At 40.1% G+C, this 17,406-nt stretch overlaps 2 protein-coding genes across 3 annotated transcripts; one reads left to right on the forward strand and one right to left on the reverse strand.

Annotated features, from left to right (window-relative positions):
• Positions 1–683: 683 nt before the first annotated feature.
• Positions 684–10,812, forward strand: cdkl1 (cyclin-dependent kinase-like 1 (CDC2-related kinase); the record flags this gene model as incomplete). The annotated part of the gene is given in 7 exon segments (XM_034197935.1): positions 684–756; positions 2,391–2,481; positions 3,722–3,922; positions 4,588–4,670; positions 6,365–6,421; positions 8,114–8,266; positions 9,593–10,812. Coding segments are annotated over 7 exon segments (760 nt in total), but the record flags the coding sequence as incomplete, so codon positions are not given.
• Positions 10,813–11,013: 201 nt separating this feature from the next.
• On the reverse strand, positions 11,014–17,406 carry dmac2l (distal membrane arm assembly complex 2 like). 2 transcript variants are annotated; one of them, XM_034197947.1, is made up of 5 exons: positions 17,292–17,406; positions 17,071–17,167; positions 15,828–16,036; positions 14,061–14,232; positions 11,014–11,538 (listed from the first exon to the last, which is right to left on the reverse strand). In XM_034197947.1, the coding sequence occupies exons 2-5, from the start codon at positions 17,163–17,165 to the stop codon at positions 11,421–11,423; spliced, it is 594 nt and encodes a 197-aa protein (XP_034053838.1). In that variant the 5' UTR covers positions 17,166–17,167; positions 17,292–17,406; the 3' UTR covers positions 11,014–11,420. The 2 variants fall into 2 exon arrangements, with proteins under 2 accessions (XP_034053838.1, XP_034053844.1); XM_034197953.1 differs by having other exon boundaries at positions 17,296–17,326.

Raw genomic sequence — 17,406 nt, forward strand, 5'->3', positions numbered from 1 at the left:
AGTAGAGACACTACATACTGATATACACCTGAACATCAGCAGGAGAGGACTCTTTAAAGTAGAGACACTACATACTGATATACACCTGAACATCAGCAGGAGAGGACTCTTTAAAGTAGAGACACTACATACTGATATGCACCTGAACATCAGCAGGAGAGGACTCTTTAAAGTAGAGACACTACATACTGATATACACCTGAACATCAGCAGGAGAGGACTCTTTAAAGTAGAGACACTACATACTGATATACACCTGAACATCAGCAAGAGAGGACTCTTTAAGTAGAGACACTACATACTGATATACACCTGAACATCAGCAGGAGAGGACTCTTTAAAGTAGAGACACTACATACTGATATACACCTGAACATCAGCAGGAGAGGACTCTTTAAAGTAGAGACACTACATACTGATATACACCTGAACATCAGCAGGAGAGGACTCTTTAAAGTAGAGACACTACATACTGATATACACCTGAACATCAGCAGGAGAGGACTCTTTAAAGTAGAGACACTACATACTGATATACACCTGAACATCAGCAGGAGAGGACTCTTTAAAGTAGAGACACTACATACTGATATACACCTGAAAAACACCTTGTAGGAGTTTGATTTTAGCCATCGTTTAATGATTAATCAATGAATAAAGTTGATTTCCTGTTTGTCCTCCAGAGTTCCCGAGCACCTTGTGAGGAGTATAACGTGGCAGACTCTAAAAGCTGTAAACTTCTGTCACAAACAGAACGTGAGTACCTTTATTTCCTCTGTGTGTAAATGTGTGAGTTGTTTCCCTCCTCTTTAAACCCTCCTCCTCCTGCTTTATGACTCCTTTCTTTTTCTTTTCTTTTACGAGAATTCCTCCTCGGCTGAGCAGCAGTTAATGTTTCACTGAGAGACGAAAACACACCAAACAACAGAGTCGTTAAAAACACTGTTTCAACACAAAACACTTTTATTATCTGTGTCTTACAATCAAGAGATGGGAGAAGTACTCAGATCTTGTACTTGAGTAAAAGTAGAAGTACTCAGATCTTGTACTTGAGTAAAAGTAGAAGTACTCAGATCTTGTACTTGAGTAAAAGTAGAAGTACTCAGATCTTGTACTTGAGTAAAAGTAGAAGTACTCAGATATTGTACTTGAGTAAAGTAGAAGTACTCAGATCTTGTACTTGAGTAAAAGTAGAAGTACTCAGATCTTGTACTTGAGTAAAAGTAGAAGTACTCAGATCTTGTACTTGAGTAAAAGTAGAAGTACTCAGATCTTGTACTTGAGTAAAAGTAGAAGTACTCAGATATTGTACTTGAGTAAAAGTAGAAGTACTCAGATCTTGTACTTGAGTAAAAGTAGAAGTACTCAGATCTTGTACTTGAGTAAAAGTAGAAGTACTCAGAACTTGTACTTGAGTAAAAGTAGAAGTACTCAGATATTGTACTTGAGTAAAAGTAGAAGTACTCAGATATTGTACTTGAGTAAAAGTAGAAGTACTCAGATATTGTACTTGAGTAAAAGTAGAAGTACTCAGATCTTGTACTTGAGTAAAAGTAGAAGTACTCAGATCTTGTACTTGAGTAAAAGTAGAAGTACTCAGATCTTGTACTTGAGTAAAAGTAGAAGTACTCAGATATTGTACTTGAGTAAAAGTAGAAGTACTCAGATCTTGTACTTGAGTAAAAGTAGAAGTACTCAGATCTTGTACTTGAGTAAAAGTAGAAGTACTCAGAACTTGTACTTGAGTAAAAGTAGAAGTACTCAGATATTGTACTTGAGTAAAAGTAGAAGTACTCAGATATTGTACTTGAGTAAAAGTAGAAGTACTCAGATATTGTACTTGAGTAAAAGTAGAAGTACTCAGATCTTGTACTTGAGTAAAGTAGAAGTACTCAGATATTGTACTTGAGTAAAAGTAGAAGTACTCAGATCTTGTACTTTAGTAAAAGTAGAAGTACTCAGATCTTGTACTTGAGTAAGTAGAAGTACCAGAGTGTAGGAATACTCTGTTACAGTAAAAGTCCTGCATTCAAAATGTTCCTCAAGTAAAAGTAGAAAAGTATTCTCATCAAAATATAGTTAAAGTAGCGACAGTGAAAGTAGTCATTGTGCAGATTGGTCCATTTCAGAATAATATATATGATATGTTTTATAATGATTGATCATGAAAGTGTTCTCAACGCTGGTGAAGGTGCAGCTAGTTTGAATGACTTTGTATACTGCAGGGTAGCTGGTGGATTTACTCCAGGTGGAACTAAAGTCTGATTTAACACTTGATTATATTTCACATCTGCAGGATAAAAATAAATAGGGTATATAAACAGCAAGGTAGAGTACGGTGTGTAAATATAACAGTATGAATATGAATGAATGTGTTCCTGTGTCTGCAGTGCATCCACAGAGACGTGAAGCCAGAGAACATCCTGATCACCAAACAGCAGGTCATCAAACTCTGCGACTTCGGATTCGCCCGGATACTCAGTGAGTACATACTAAATACACAAGGGTAATCACAAGACAAGACACAGCTGGGCAGGGGAGGCAGAAACACAATGGCCCAATTCCAAACCGCCCCCTACACCTCCGTTTGCACGTTCCCATTAATAATAATAATAATTCCTTACATTTATTATAGCGCTTTTTCAATGACTCAAAGCGCTTTACATATACACACATTACACATTACATGCAATGGTCAGATACTGTGGACAATACCCACAGGAGCAAGTTCAGGTGAAGTGTCTTGCCCAAGGACACACCCCTTGATCTGATGATCGCACTGCGCCACACCGTCCATCTTCACGCCTCGAGGTCATCGAGGCGCTTTTACAAGTACACATTGGTATTATACATGTACTGTGGACAATACCCACAGGAGCAAATCCGGGTGAAGTGTCTTGCCCAAGGACACAACGGCCTGACGCAGTGGCGGCAGGAGCGGGTTTCGAACTGGAGTTCCCCAGCACTCCCCCTTGATCTGATGATCGGATGCACAGACCACTGCGCCACCCGTGCTGTTCCAAACCAACGAGTGTGGAAGGGAGTGGGCTATCAAGCCCTCAAACAGCGAGTCTGCAGCGGTGCTGACTGGAGACCGGTCTCTACCTGACCGGAGTCACGCTGTGTGTGTCCGTCAGGAAACAAGCTGTTTACAAGTAGTTCCAGCCACTGATCCATCCATTATCCACTGATAAACTGCGATGTTAACAACCTCATGATAACCTCATATGTTTTTAACTTAGGATCATACCCGTGTTTAGTCTAGAAAAATGTAAATGTGTGCATTTTATTATAAAGTTGTGTATATTTACAGACTGTTGCAAAAACTAAGAAGCTTATAAACATCAGTTTTAAAACTAAAAGACAACACAATTAAAGATGTTTGGTGTTTTATTTTAGTTATTCATTTTAATGTTTTGTCTAAGAGATGCTGATTTGAAAGCGTTGTTACATACAGTTACGGCATTTCCTGTTTCTGCCGGAGAGAGGGGAATTTGTCCCAAAGCTTGCCGCTGTATTTACTCCCTCCATCTGACGGGAGGGAGCCTCGTTGAATGGGTAGGGTGTGGTTTGGAATTGGGCCAATGAGACAATCAGACAGGAGGGAAAACACAGACAGGAAGCAACTGCAGACATTAGACAGGGGGTGAACACCTTTCAAAGTAAAACGGGAAAACAAAGACAGATCTTGACAGTTATATATATCCTGTGTGTACCCCAGCGGGCCCCTGTGATTACTACACGGACTACGTGGCGACGCGCTGGTATCGGGCCCCCGAGCTGCTGGTGGGCGACACGCAGTACGGCGCCCCGGTGGACGTGTGGGCGGTTGGCTGTGTGTTCGCTGAGCTGCTGTCGGGGGTCCCACTCTGGCCCGGAAAGTCTGACATGGACCAGCTGTACCTGATCCGCAGAACCCTCGGTAAATATTATTTTATATTAAAGGGGACCTATCATGCAAAATGCACTTTTTGATGTCTTTTAAACATAAATATGTGCCCCGGTGTGTCAGGGAACTCACGCAGCGTCAGAAAATAAAACCCTCTCTTTTCCTCCGTACCCAAATCTCTAAAAACGGGCTACAACGAAGCTGATACAGATTTGCGTCCGATATGACGTAATATCTGAAATGTGGACCCACGGCCCAATCAGAAACGTTGCTATCAAAAACAATGCCCGACTGTTTTGGACGTAATATGGTCTTTGTTTACATTAGCATGGCTAACACTCAGAGCTAACCTGTACTGGAGAGAGCGTGTGTAAAAAAAGCAGTAAATAAAAAAAGGAACTCACCTTGTGGTAAACCCGCAAGAGAAAAAGCATTTGAGCTCCATACTGTTTCAGAAATAATCCTTGATGTGGTTTGGAACATGATGGCGTTTAATCACGGCAGAATTTAGCTGTTTCTGCCGGTAGAATTCTGAGCAGGCACAAGCTCCCCCTACCCAGATCAGCCGTTCTCTAACAGGGCTGGAATAGAGGAAAGGTTGGAAATGTTACCTGGGACAGAATTACATGTGTAAATGTGCTGTAAACGCTTGCCTACGTTTACAGGATGAATGAATGTTTATGTGTGTGTTCCTGCAGGAGATCTGACCCCCCGACATCAGCAGGTGTTCAGTAGCAACCAGTTCTTCTGCGGGGTCTCCATCCCCGAGCCCCAGCAGAAGGTGAGAGGATCTGAACCGGCTGAATTCAGAAAGCTTCTTGCACTTATATTAGTGAAGTGACCACGATATCCATTTGTTTTAGTCTTTTGTCCGTGATTCACTCGTGGGCTGACCGATGAATTGACGCTTGTTGTTTGAGAGAAACAATTTAAGAAATGTCCAGATGCAATTGAAAAGTAAAATATGCTTGTTTATTCCAAAAAACGCAGTGGAAAAAATAATTTTCAAACAAACTATTTCTCATATAAACTGATAATTCAAATATTAAAGGCACAATAAGGAACCAAGCTGTCACGCTCCCAACCAGCAAGGTCTAAAGACTTTTATGCTGCAAAACCCGACCTGCAGGAGTAACACGACCAAATGAAATAATAAATAATATACACCACAACATCTTATGCTATAAATGTACTCTAAAGGTCCTTCCACACCAAGCCGATTTTGGCGTTGATAGATGTCGATAGATGTCGATAGATGTCGATAGATGTCTGGCCGTCGATGAGCATCCTGTCGCCCTACTCAGATTGGTGTGTCCCGCCCCGGCGTGTCTTTTCGGCCGTGCCGACACCTTCCGCCGCCGATTCAACAGGCTGTCGGTAAAAGGCCGTCGGCTAAAGAAATCACTCTGATTGGCTGTTCAGCTTAGCGAATCAGTGCATGAGAAGCGAAACGGAAGTGTGGGACCCAAACAAACTATTAAGAAGGCAAATCTGAGATTTCATTTAACTCCAGCTCTCGACACAGGTTCGGGAAAGCCCCGTGAGCTTCTCGCTGTAGAGTGAAAATGGAACGCACACGCTTCTTCTTCTCTCGGTGTATCACTCAGTCTGGGTGTTTCTCAATCGCGAGTACTCTTGCTTAGTAGCACATGTCTGCCGAGCATCTTGCTTCAGAAGCGAGTCAAGAATACTTCCTGACATTTGGAAAACGAAGAATGGAACAGGTGAGCAAGTGTGCGTCATATGAGAGGCCCCGCCTTACATTTTCCGCCACAGATTTTGGAAATTGGTCCGTGCGCAAAGCATTGTGGGGATTTTAAGACCGCGGAGTCTACTCATGTGCAGCCTCGATATTTCTCCAAACGGAGTACGCCGGGCTCGGTAGATTTCCAAGTATGCTGGAGATTGGAACAGTACTTCGGCGGCACTCGATGACATAGTATGCTTGAAATAGTGGCTCTGGAGCAGCTTTACTCACGATTGAGAAACACCCTCTGTCTTCCGGTTGTTGCCTCTTTTGAATTAACGAATACACACTACCGCCGCCTGCTGGTAAGGAGAGTTATTGCCACTCACGCATGCGCAGTTCGTATGTGCTACTTGGCCGTCGGCTGAAGTCTTTGCGGTGTGTTCCAGTGCGACTGTTGGCCAAGACGCAGGAGACGTGAGGCGACGCAACAATCGGGTCCGTCGGGACGTGTTCTTTGGGGTCAGTTTGGTGTGTAGGGGCCTTAAAATTATAAATTAATATAAACTAAGGAAATGGCTCCTAAAATTAGTATTTTTAGATTGGATAATAAAGACTTTGAGAGTCTGCAAATTATACGATACGATATACTTTATTTGTTACATGTATATAAACATAATAAACATTCAAATACATTAAATAGTTTTGGTTCAGGTATTTTGAAACTGCTTTCTTTACATTTTCTAAAAGCTACTAATACCTGTGTTTGTGATGTTTTCTCTCTGCAGGAGCCTCTGGAGCAGAAATACCCAAACGTCTCTCACCAGGCTCTGAGTCTCATGAAGGTAAAGACGACTGTGTTTATTATTATCTGAGTTATAACACACCAGAGTCAGAATCTGTAGTTTAAGGAATGTAAGGTTAGATTTTAATCCAAGGTGATGTGAATGTTTTACAACAATTAGTATTTAAAGTAGTGCTGTCAAAATTATCACGTTAACGGCGGTAATTAATTTTTTGAATTAATTGCGTTAAAATATTTAACGCATTTAACGCATGTGCAGAATGGCCCGCCCCATACGTGCCACCAGTGGCAGCGCCAGGGTATGGCTGGGGTAGGCTACACCCATACCAAGAAATGGCTTAGCCCCACCATGAAAAATGATGTTAAAGTAAGCACAATAAAGTCTGCCAACTCGCGCGGAGTAAATTGCACAGACAGCAGTTAGTAAGATTGATTTCAGTAGCCACGGTTTTGAAAACTTTTGTCACGTAGTGATCGTCTTCTCAATAGAACATCTTTGATAACGGCGTGGTGCTGTTGCAGGAAGTCCCGACGGAGAATACTTTTGCTGTAGTACAGGGGTGCACATAACTGGTACGCAGGTTATGTGCGTAATCTGAAATGCGTACCGTCACTTGTGTCACAAAGCGCATTTGCGTACCGACGTACTTGTGAAGCTTTTCCAGAAGGCGGTTAGATCACCGGACGACAGAGTCGGTCTCCGTGTGCACAGACAGGGCTGCTGTTAACGTCGGTCTGTACAACGGAATTGTGCCAAAACTACGCCAACCGGCTGCGGAGGGAGACTTTCCCCCCCCCCTTCACTGGAGAACTGCGCTAAAACAGCTGATCACAACGTTCACACCCTGTGGTCACGAAGTACTCCACTAGCCGCCGCCCCCCCCCCCCCCCCCCCCCCGTCGACTTTCCTGAAGTACTCCCCCGTTGATAGAAATCAACACGTAATGAATTAAGACCCCACGGTTTGATGATTGATAGGTGTGTGGGTTGTCTTTCATTTTGACACACAGAATTTTTTTATAATAAACATATACTGTATGTTAAATGGATATATCCGCCTTCTTTCATTTATCTTTCCATTCCCACAACAATATACATAAATAAATGGCATATTTTGGACATAGTTCGAATGGTGATTAATCATGATTAATTAATTTTTAAACTGTGATTAATCTGATTAAAAATGTTAATCGTTTGACAGCCCTAATTTAAAGATTAATATAAAGGTTGTTGGTGATCTTTGAGTCAAAACTCAAAAATGTTCATGGAGCTGCAGGTCAAAGAAAAACGTTATGAAGAATTAAGTCTAGGGTGTAAAGGAAAAATGAGGAGAGGAACATTATTGAAAAAAGTCAGATTTCTGGAAAAAAGTCATTATCGAAATCTAAAGATTCAACCAAACAAAAGTCAGAAATCTCCAAAAAGTTCAAATTCAAAACAAAAAAAAGACCGCATTTTTGAGAAATAAGTCATAATAAAAAAAAGTCAAAAGTCTGAAAACAAATCTAAAGAAAAACGTATTTCTTTAAAAAGTCCGAAATCTAACAAAAGTCATAAATCTGAAAGAAAGTCACCAGAAAAAGTCAAAATATTAAAAAAAAACTCAAGTCATAACAAAGTCAGAATCAATTTTACAGGGTTGCCTGAGGATGGACCCCTCGGAGCGCCTGTTGATGGTTATAGTAATGTTTTGTAAAGGTTATAACAGTGTTTTATGTTTGTCTTGATGCAGGATTGCCTGAGGATGGACCCCTCGGAGCGTCTGTCCTGTGAGACGCTGCTGCAGCATCCGTACTTCGACAGCCTGCAGGAGAAGAGCAGCTCGTCTCAGGACCGCTCCGGGAACAGGAGGACCAGACTGACCCGAAAACACCTCCCTCCTGGGGTCAGTATGCTCCGTACAGAGAGCAGAAATCAGACAAAAAATACCAATAAACTACCATATTTATGTCAGTTTTTTAAATACTGAATATTTTCTTTTCAACTATCAAGCATCTTAAATATCAGCATATCAAAATGGTGTTCTTTTAAATAAATTCTAGTGTAAAGAACAGATGTATGTACACATTTAGTTGGGAAGTGTGTGGGAGAGAAACTCCCTCTGGAAGGAATTCAAGGATTTTAGCCTTTGCAGACCCTTTACATGCACACAAACCTATAGAATGGGTATGGGTAAAAAAGTTTTTAAATATGCTGCCCCTTCCGCTTGGAATAATGTACAGAAGGAGCGGAAACTGTCCGATTTGATCACCACGGGGGGTGCTGAGGGGGCTGCAGCACCCCCATCTGCGAGGCTCCACTAGCAACCCCCCCCCACACCCCCAACTCTGACTGACTTCCCGCGTCCCTGAGTCCATCTTAAAGGACAGAGAACAAGAATCCATTGGTCGATGTGATTGCTCTATCCCATAATTGAAGTAGTTTTAAATTGTGCCGGTTTTTTATGATTCATAATAGTTTCTTTTATTTGCATATTGACTGGTTAATGTGCCATTTAATTTGTGTTTTATGACCGCTGTATTCGTCTGCCTGTATTGTCTGTGTTTTATCTGTTGTAACTTTGTTCATGCTGCCCTGCTTGGCCAAGTTGCTCTTGGAAAAGAGATTTTAATCTCAATGACACTTTTTACCTGGCTAAATAAAGGATATATAGAACACACTACAGAAGGGGTGTCAAACTCAATTTCATCGCAGGCCACATCAGCATTATGGCTGTACTCAAAGGGCGGGTTGTAACTTTAAGACTATATATACATACATATATAAATATTTAATATATATAAAATAATGTATTATATTACATTATTGCCTCTTCATTGGATTATTATCAGATAGGGTAATAACTTCATAATTAACTACGTCTGAAAGCAGAAGTCTAGGGCAAATAATTGCAAGTCTCTTCAGTGAGAATGTCACAAAATGATTAAAAATAAAAGCTAAATTCTGGAAAAAAGTCACATTTGAGATGCATTGTGGGACATGTAGTTTATTGGGAATGTGCTTCTGTAAATCGGCATGTAGCCGTATAATAAACATGTTATATTCTTTCAGAGCTCTTGTGGGGCCGCATGAAATGAAGTCACGGGCCGGATTTGGCCCCCGGGCCTTGAGTTTGACACCCCTGCACTACAGGGATAAGAAAACCCCAAAACGCAGAATGGGATCTCTAAAATGCTCTGAAAATTGTCTTTTATGTTGTTTCTCTCTGCAGTATCTGCCTCAGCTGACGAGCAGCAGCATCTTCCCGTCGCTGGATAATAAAAAATACAACAACAACCTGCGCCGGTTCAACTACCACCTGCCCAACATCTGAGGAAATATCTAAACATTTTTAATTAACGAGAGGATTCAAACATTTTATAATGTTATGATCCTGATGTCACTCTATGCACTATTTGCCGACACGTGCACTCAGTGGGTATTTCTCAATGTCGAGGACGCTTCCTTGGTAGGACATGTCTTCCGAGTCACTTCCTTCAGAAGCGAGGCAAGAATCCTTCCTAGCCTCGGAAAACGAAGAATGGAGGAACAGGCGAGCAAGTGTGCAGGTGTGCGTCATGAGAGGCCCCGCCACAGATTTGTGAAATTGGTCCGTGTGCAAAGCATTGTGGGGATTTTAAGACCGCGGAGTCTACACCATGTGCAGCCTCGAAATGTCTTGCTACGAAGGACGCCGGGCTCGGTAGAATTCCAAGGATCCTGGACATTGGAACAGTCCTTCGGCGGGACTCGATGACGTAGCATCCTTGAAATAGTGGCTCTGGAGCATCCTTCCTTGACATTGAGAAACACCCAGTTTTTTTATCTGATTTTCGTGTATTTTGTGTAGTTTTTTAAAGACAAAGACCGCCGCTCTGCTTGTAAAATTGAAGGTCCGTGTACTGCCTTTCCTTTGTTTGCCAAATGTATTTTTTATATATAACGATGGGGACTCTTTGAAAGAAAAATGTTTTTAGTGAGTTTTTGACACAAACTTTGATATTTCTGAAACTATTTATTGACGTCAGGACTGAATATTCTTGAAATATTACGTAATAAATTGATTAATTGTCATATATGTACACAATTTTATAATAAACAGCCTGAATGCAACATGTCCCAACTTCCCTGCATTTAAAAAAAAGTAATTATTACATATTGCTGTAGTTAGTCGGACTGCAACGATTAATGAATCATCAGAAACATTTATTTTCACTCATTTGTATGCAAACATTTCAGAAACTGCTGTTTTAATCCTTTAAAATCTAAATGTTTGCTGATTTTCTCTTTTTTATATCATAATAAAGTGAATATCCTGTATTTTAGAAACCGGGATGGATGTTTTTCCCCATTTTATGACATTTTATAGGCTTAAAAATGTAACAATTAATGATATAATTAAACTGTAAAAATACATGCGATTGAAATAAACAACCAAAATATTTGTCTTAATCTGTACATATTATATATTTTAGCTAGGGATACAGTGAAACTTGGTGTAGTTTTGGCCAATACAATATAATAAAATTTAACTAACTAACAATATATTTTTGAAATGCATGCTGTAATGCATAAAATCAACATATTGTGATTCGATTGGTTCTTACATAATGAATTAATATAGAAACTGAAAACGTGTAATAATTGACTACATTGTGTTCAAGCTGTTTATTGCATAAAGAAATGAGCATTCATAACATGTGTAGTTATAACATGCTGTGTTTTCGCAACAACAACATTGACAGCCATCTGTCCTCACATATCCTACAAATGCCAAATGAATGTAAAAATCTAAAGAAAAAATATTCTTGAATCCTTTGCAACTTGTTTTTCTCTTTGTACAAACACATGGAGTCACCTTTAATACCTTGAATGTTGAAAATATAATATTAAACTACAGATTTGTTCGAGAAAAACTATAAATAAAGTGATTCATTTTCATTTGAGTGCTTATTACTTTCCCATGCTGCACATCATGGACATTCACTTTAAGCTGAAGCATCTACATGTTCCCTCTAGTCCTGGGGATTTTATTTTGTAGCGCCTCTAGGAGAGGGCGTCTAATCGCTCAGGTCCAGAGAGATGTCGAGCTTTGGGAGCGCCGTCTGCAGCCGGCTCACCGTCGTCTTTCTGTCTCTGATCCCCGGCAGGTCGCTCAGGAATAGGAGCTCCAGGTTCCTGAGGGAATATCATACTTTCATTTAAAAGGTCCCTTATTTTACTGTTTTTCATCAATATATTACACGTCTCAGATATAAAACATGTCTCTGATTGGCTGAAACACCAAACAGATCATTGCAGCATTACCCATAATCCCCTCTGTTTCAGCCCTGTTTCCAAAGTGCTGATTCTCTGTCTGTTACTTTAGATGAAAATAAGGAGCCCCTCCCCACGCCCCTCTGAGAGACATTTGGTTACAAAGAACCAGTGGCGAAACGTCAGGGCCTTCAAGGTATTCAGAGAATACCCTGGAACACTCAGATAAAACAAACAAAACATCGATTTAATTATATAAATAAAATGTATAAATGAGAATCGTATCTGTGTTGTTGATCTGTAATATTACAGTGTTACGTTGATTTGTTTGTCCTTCTCGGACCATGCTCTACGCATTTCAGTGGTTTTGTGTTAGAAAAGAAAGCAACCAATCAGATCTTGTTCTGGGTCTCTGGGTAGAATATCCTTCACCAAGGTATTCTACATCCTTGATAGAATGCCCTGGCCGTTGCACTGAATGAGAGCGTACGTTTGGACTGACAGTTTGATCAACCAATCATATATTGATTTGTAGCCAATGGGCGTATTCTTTCAGAGTTTCCCTCGGTTCCAGGGTATTCTAGAAGGCCCGCTAGTTAACTGGAGAGAGACAGAGGATATATTATAGATGAATGCGACGAAGCAATTCATGCCGTTTTATTGTTTTTAACGTTGAAATGACAAGTGCAACAGGTGAAGATGAAGTTGTTGCAGAATTGTTGTGAGTACCCTTTTCAAGACGACAATTCAGTGACAAGACGGACATTATAATGCCGCGGAGGGGGGGGGGGGGGCGACCTTCTGTGTGTCTACAGAAGGTCCAGTTGTGATAGCCATGGTTCGCCACTGCAAAGAACACAATGGTGCTCTAGGAGGAGATTCAGGTGATAAGGTGGGGGGGTACCTTGGTTGGTGATTGGCTAATGGTTACACAAGCCAAAAAATAGTTATGACATCGTAAAGTGGCCAAAATCTGATCAGCTCATTTTCAGACAGGTTTTTATAGAAATGGATCAAAAAGAGAGAGAATCTTTGTTCCTGAAACTTTCAGAGTCTCTTTCCACAAAGGGGACACATGTTGATGTAGAAGAGACATGAAGAAGAAGAGACACATGTTGATGTAGAAGAGACATGAAGAAGAGGGGACACATGTTGATGTAGAAGAGACATGAAGAAGAGGGGACACATGTTGATGTAGAAGAGACATGAAGAAGAGGGGACACATGTTGATGTAGAAGAGACATGAAGAAGAGGATTTTGCATATCAGGTGACAAAATGGATCACTCAGAGTAATTTCAAAGTCATACATCTTTGCAAAGAAGCAGATGTGATATTTCTAAGGAATGCTTGTATATAGATACATCTCATACCTCCAGAAAATCAAAACACCATAATTGGCTATTCCTCAAAATGACAGAAAAACAACATGAAAACCTCAGTTTGCTAACTCTCACAAAACTGCAGAAGGAAAGTGACATCGTCCTGTTTTAAGATCCCTACTTCACGTACACAGGACTTTTACCTAAAACTGCACTATTTAAACCCTTCAACTGCTTCTCTTGTGCTACTCGTCTGTGGGAGTATTGTTGATGCGTGCTTTAATAGGTGCAGTTTTAGTGAAGTGTTTCTGACATCGTGCACATGAGACTTTTATGACAAAATGGAAGAAGAGAACGTGAACACAGATTGACCCATTCTTTCCCAAACTCCTGGAGAATAATAAAAAAAGTCTAATTCATCCAGACCAGTGCTTCTCAAAGTGTGGTCCGCGGTCTGCGTGAGCGTCCCCTAGTGGTCCGTGAGTATATTGGTAAAATTTCACATTTGAAATAAATACATTTCAGTTTTCCGCACTCTCGCGGGAATATCTCCGCAATGGAGCGAGGTTAAGTTTCACTTTCGATTGCATGATATAGCCCAGAGCAACACCTTCATCACACATGTTGACACTTGTTTGTACCATTTTCAGGCGATTTGTAATCTGTTCTAGAAAAACGATGTGTTTTTTGATATTTGTTGAGTTAGGTGGTCCACGAATGTTTTGGTATTGGTCAAGTGGTCCTTGGTATGAAAAAGTTTGAGAAACACAGATCCAGACCATACTCTTCACTAACACAGGACCTTGGTGCATCATGATATAATGTAATGTATAAGTTACAGTAAGTGCAGTACTGCAACACAAGTGATCTTATAAGTGACAATTTAAAGATATATGTAAATATCTTGGATATTTATTATTCAGCAGGAGTTGTGTGAGAGTTTCTAAATGGATGTATTCATTTGCTGTTGTTAAAACAAAAATTCATCAAGACTTTTCTACGATTTTTTTATTCTTCGTTCACCGTGAAAGCATGACATTTTATTTTGGTATTCAAGATAACAAATGGTCATTTTATGGGTGAAGTATCCCTTTAATCTCCCTGTTGTTTCGGTTAATAATCACCTGAGTTTGTGCAGGGCGATGAGGCCCTTGTCGGTCACATTTCCACACGACACCACCTCCATGCGGAGCAGACTCTGCTGCAGGTTCTCGATGGTGCTCAGCCTCTCCAGACACATGTCCTCGATGTAGATACACCGGTTCAGCTTGATCTCCTCCAAGTGCTGCAAACCATCTGGAAACACACACACTTTACTGATTAGGTTTCCAGAGAGGGATTTAACACCTGAATAAATCTCTTAACGCTCGGTGTAAAACATCCCGGCAGCGTGCGTCACTTTGGGACGATCAGAGAGAGATTCACTTTCCTGTTAACACAGAGAATCTCTTTCAGGTTAATGTGAAGCTCAGGTTAATGCAACATTTAGACTTTCTGAGTGGAGCTTTAATCTTTGATTGATCCGGCGCTTCAGGCTGCTAACAGGCCGGGGGCCGAAACGTAATACTCTGTTAAAACGAGCGGAAAGATTCTGTTACACGGCAAGTAACATGAATATTTACTATATTAAAACTACAATAGAAATAAGAAAAAAATATTCAAGATAAATGTGTAGAAACTTAGGTATGGAATATAATTTAAAAAAATAGAAGACATTTATGATGGAATAAAAATAAATAAATAATATTTAGAATAGACATAAATGTATAATATAATGAAAATACCGCAAAAAAATATGTTAATATACTTAATTGCATCTCTTGTAAGAACATGAATAATTTATTTTGACTTGCATATTTTTCATTTCTAAATCATTCTACAGAAAAGGTGGAATCTGGGTGATACAAATCTGCTGAAATAGATTCCTTCTAAAAACATCTAAAACCTGTTAAATAGCAATAACTAACTCTTAACTTGATGAATCCACAACAAGTAGAGCTTAAAGTATTTTTATTTTTTAAATTATTTTTATACAAAGCTTATTTGTATAGGAATGTCACTGGTGTTACGTGTTACCAGGAAGAAGAGTAACACCAGTGACAATTTGGAGAAAACACTACCATTTTAACAAAATGGCTGCAATGTGTCTGACCAAATATGGCTTCAGTCAATATCAAAATTGTTTAACTCTTCAATACAATACATTTTCCAATGTTCACCCCTAGGGCTATGCCATGAGTAACACTAATGACAAACTTGAAAGACGCATGTAAAATGTGAAGATAAAATGACACCTTTAACAAACAAAGTAAGAAGTATCTGACTTTCCTTATGTCTTTGTGCACTGCCTCAAATGATCTCTTGTTACAGGAGGCACTTCAGAGACAGTACATTACTTCAAAAATAAAAGCGTTTTGTGTAGCAGTAACACCAATGACGTAATTTTAGGTGACTGACATTTATTTGATATTATTAATAATAATTTGCGTTTTTTGTTACCATTTCAGTGTTATATTTAATGCTTGTAATGTTATGTAAATTCGATTTATTTATTGAAAAAAATCTTTTAAATTAAAACTATAGGCCCCACTTCCATGTATGATCAAAGTGACAAAGTTCCTTGAACTTGGCATTTTAAATAAATTGCAATTTACGTATAAAACCATTTTTTATTTAGTTTTTATTTAGTACCATTGCAAAGACAATCTCTATTTATTCAACATATATAATGAATGTGAGTATTAGGTCAACGTCATGTATTTTGGTGTCTGCAAAAGTAAGTGACAGCACTTCCACCTTTTCTGTAGAATGACCCATTCCTGGTTTTAGTCCATGCCTATGTGGAGTGAAATGTAAATGTTGTTTATTTCTTTCTCACTGTGCTCACGTACCCAGGTGGTCGAAGCCCCGGTACATGATGCAGGACTCGGTGGCGTCGATGCCCTGGATCTTGAAGCGGCCCAGGGGTCCGGTCGGCAGCGCGTTGTAGTCGTGCTGCCAGCGGTCCAAACCCTGGAACCGGACTTTGGCCCCGCAGCGGAGCAGCCACTCTGCGGCGGCCCGGTCCGGACCCACCGTCTGGATCCGCTCATAGTCCACTCTGAGGAACACAATTTAAAGTCAACTTCATACTGTCCAAATACACTTTCTTTATACATTTTCTCAAACATAAAAATGTTCTGACAGCCCTTTAAATCATTCGGCAAAGAATTCCACTTCTTTACGCCAAGAGACACACATCTGCTTTAAAGTAGTACGTGCAAACTGATGCTTAAAATGTAATTTCCTCCTACATATTAAAGTACCAGAGAAGGGGAGGAGGTGAAGTCAAGGAGGGTCACAGGAAATACAAGTCTGATTTAAGAGTTGATTATATTTCACATCATTAATCTGAATCTGTAGAGTAACTAAAGGTATTAAATATATGTAGTAAAGTACAACATTAACCTCTGAATTGTAGTGGAGTAGAAATGCAAAGTAGCATGAAATGAAATTACTCAATTAAAGTACAAGTCCCTCAAGATTGTACTTAAGTTCAGTACTTGAGTTACATTACATTACATTTAGCTGACGCTTTTATCCAAAGCGACTTACAATAAGTACATTCGACCAGGAAGACACAACCTTGAAGAAAACAGAATCATATAAGTACATCAGGTTTCATAGAGCCAAACATTTCAAGTGCTACTCAACTGGCTTTAGATAAGCCAGTCCTTTATTAGTATATAAGTGCTTTGTTAATAAATCTATCGCTCGAAGTGGAGTCGAAAGAGATGAGTTTTCAGTTTGCGCCGGAAGATGTGCAAGCTATCTGCTGTCCTGATGTCAATGGGGAGCTCATTCCACCATCTTGGAGCCAGGATAGCAAACCCACGTGTTTTTGCTGATGGGAACTTGGGTCCCCCTCGCAGCGAGGGCGCAGCGAGTCGTTTGGCTGATGCAGAGCGTAGTGCACGCGCTGGGGTGTACAGTTTAACCATGTCCTGGATGTACGAAGTAAATGTACTTAGTTATTTTACACCACTGGATATGATCAGTTATCTCCATGCATTGCAGTGTATCCATAAGTTAGCAAATGCAGCTCTATCATTTATCTATGTTGCAATAATATATATATATATATATTGATTTTACTTGTTAAACACTGCATTGAGCCATCCCCAGAAGTGTCTGCGGCTGCTCTCCCTCTGAGACACTGCGCACTGCACTGCCCGAGTTAACAGCCTCATATCTGAAAAACACAAACAAAATAAACTATATTATAAAACTACACTAGTATATCTTTCTGTATGCTATTGCTCTAACAAGGTACACAAATAAATACTGAAAATGCGTCACAGACAGAATAATCTCACCTTCCTCCAACTCTGTTTACATTTGAGACGCGTCCATTGCTCTGACCTCTTGTGTACTTACGTACAGAAAAGCGTGCTCGCTGATTGGCTGAACCGAGAGCGCCGTAAGGGGGCG

This window comes from Gymnodraco acuticeps, unplaced genomic scaffold (assembly GCF_902827175.1).
Source record: "Gymnodraco acuticeps unplaced genomic scaffold, fGymAcu1.1, whole genome shotgun sequence".
NCBI lineage: Eukaryota > Metazoa > Chordata > Actinopteri > Perciformes > Bathydraconidae > Gymnodraco > Gymnodraco acuticeps.

Coding starts and splice junctions, on each gene's coding strand:
- dmac2l (XM_034197947.1), bottom strand. CDS start 17,165: ATGAGGCTGTTAACTCGGGCAGTGCAGTGCGCAGTGTCTCAGAGGGAG. Junction 16,037..17,070: donor CTCAATGCAGTGTTTAACAA/GTAAAATCAATA, acceptor TGTGTTCCTCAG/AGTGGACTATGAGCGGATCC. Junction 14,233..15,827: donor CCGGGGCTTCGACCACCTGG/GTACGTGAGCAC, acceptor GTGTGTTTCCAG/ATGGTTTGCAGCACTTGGAG.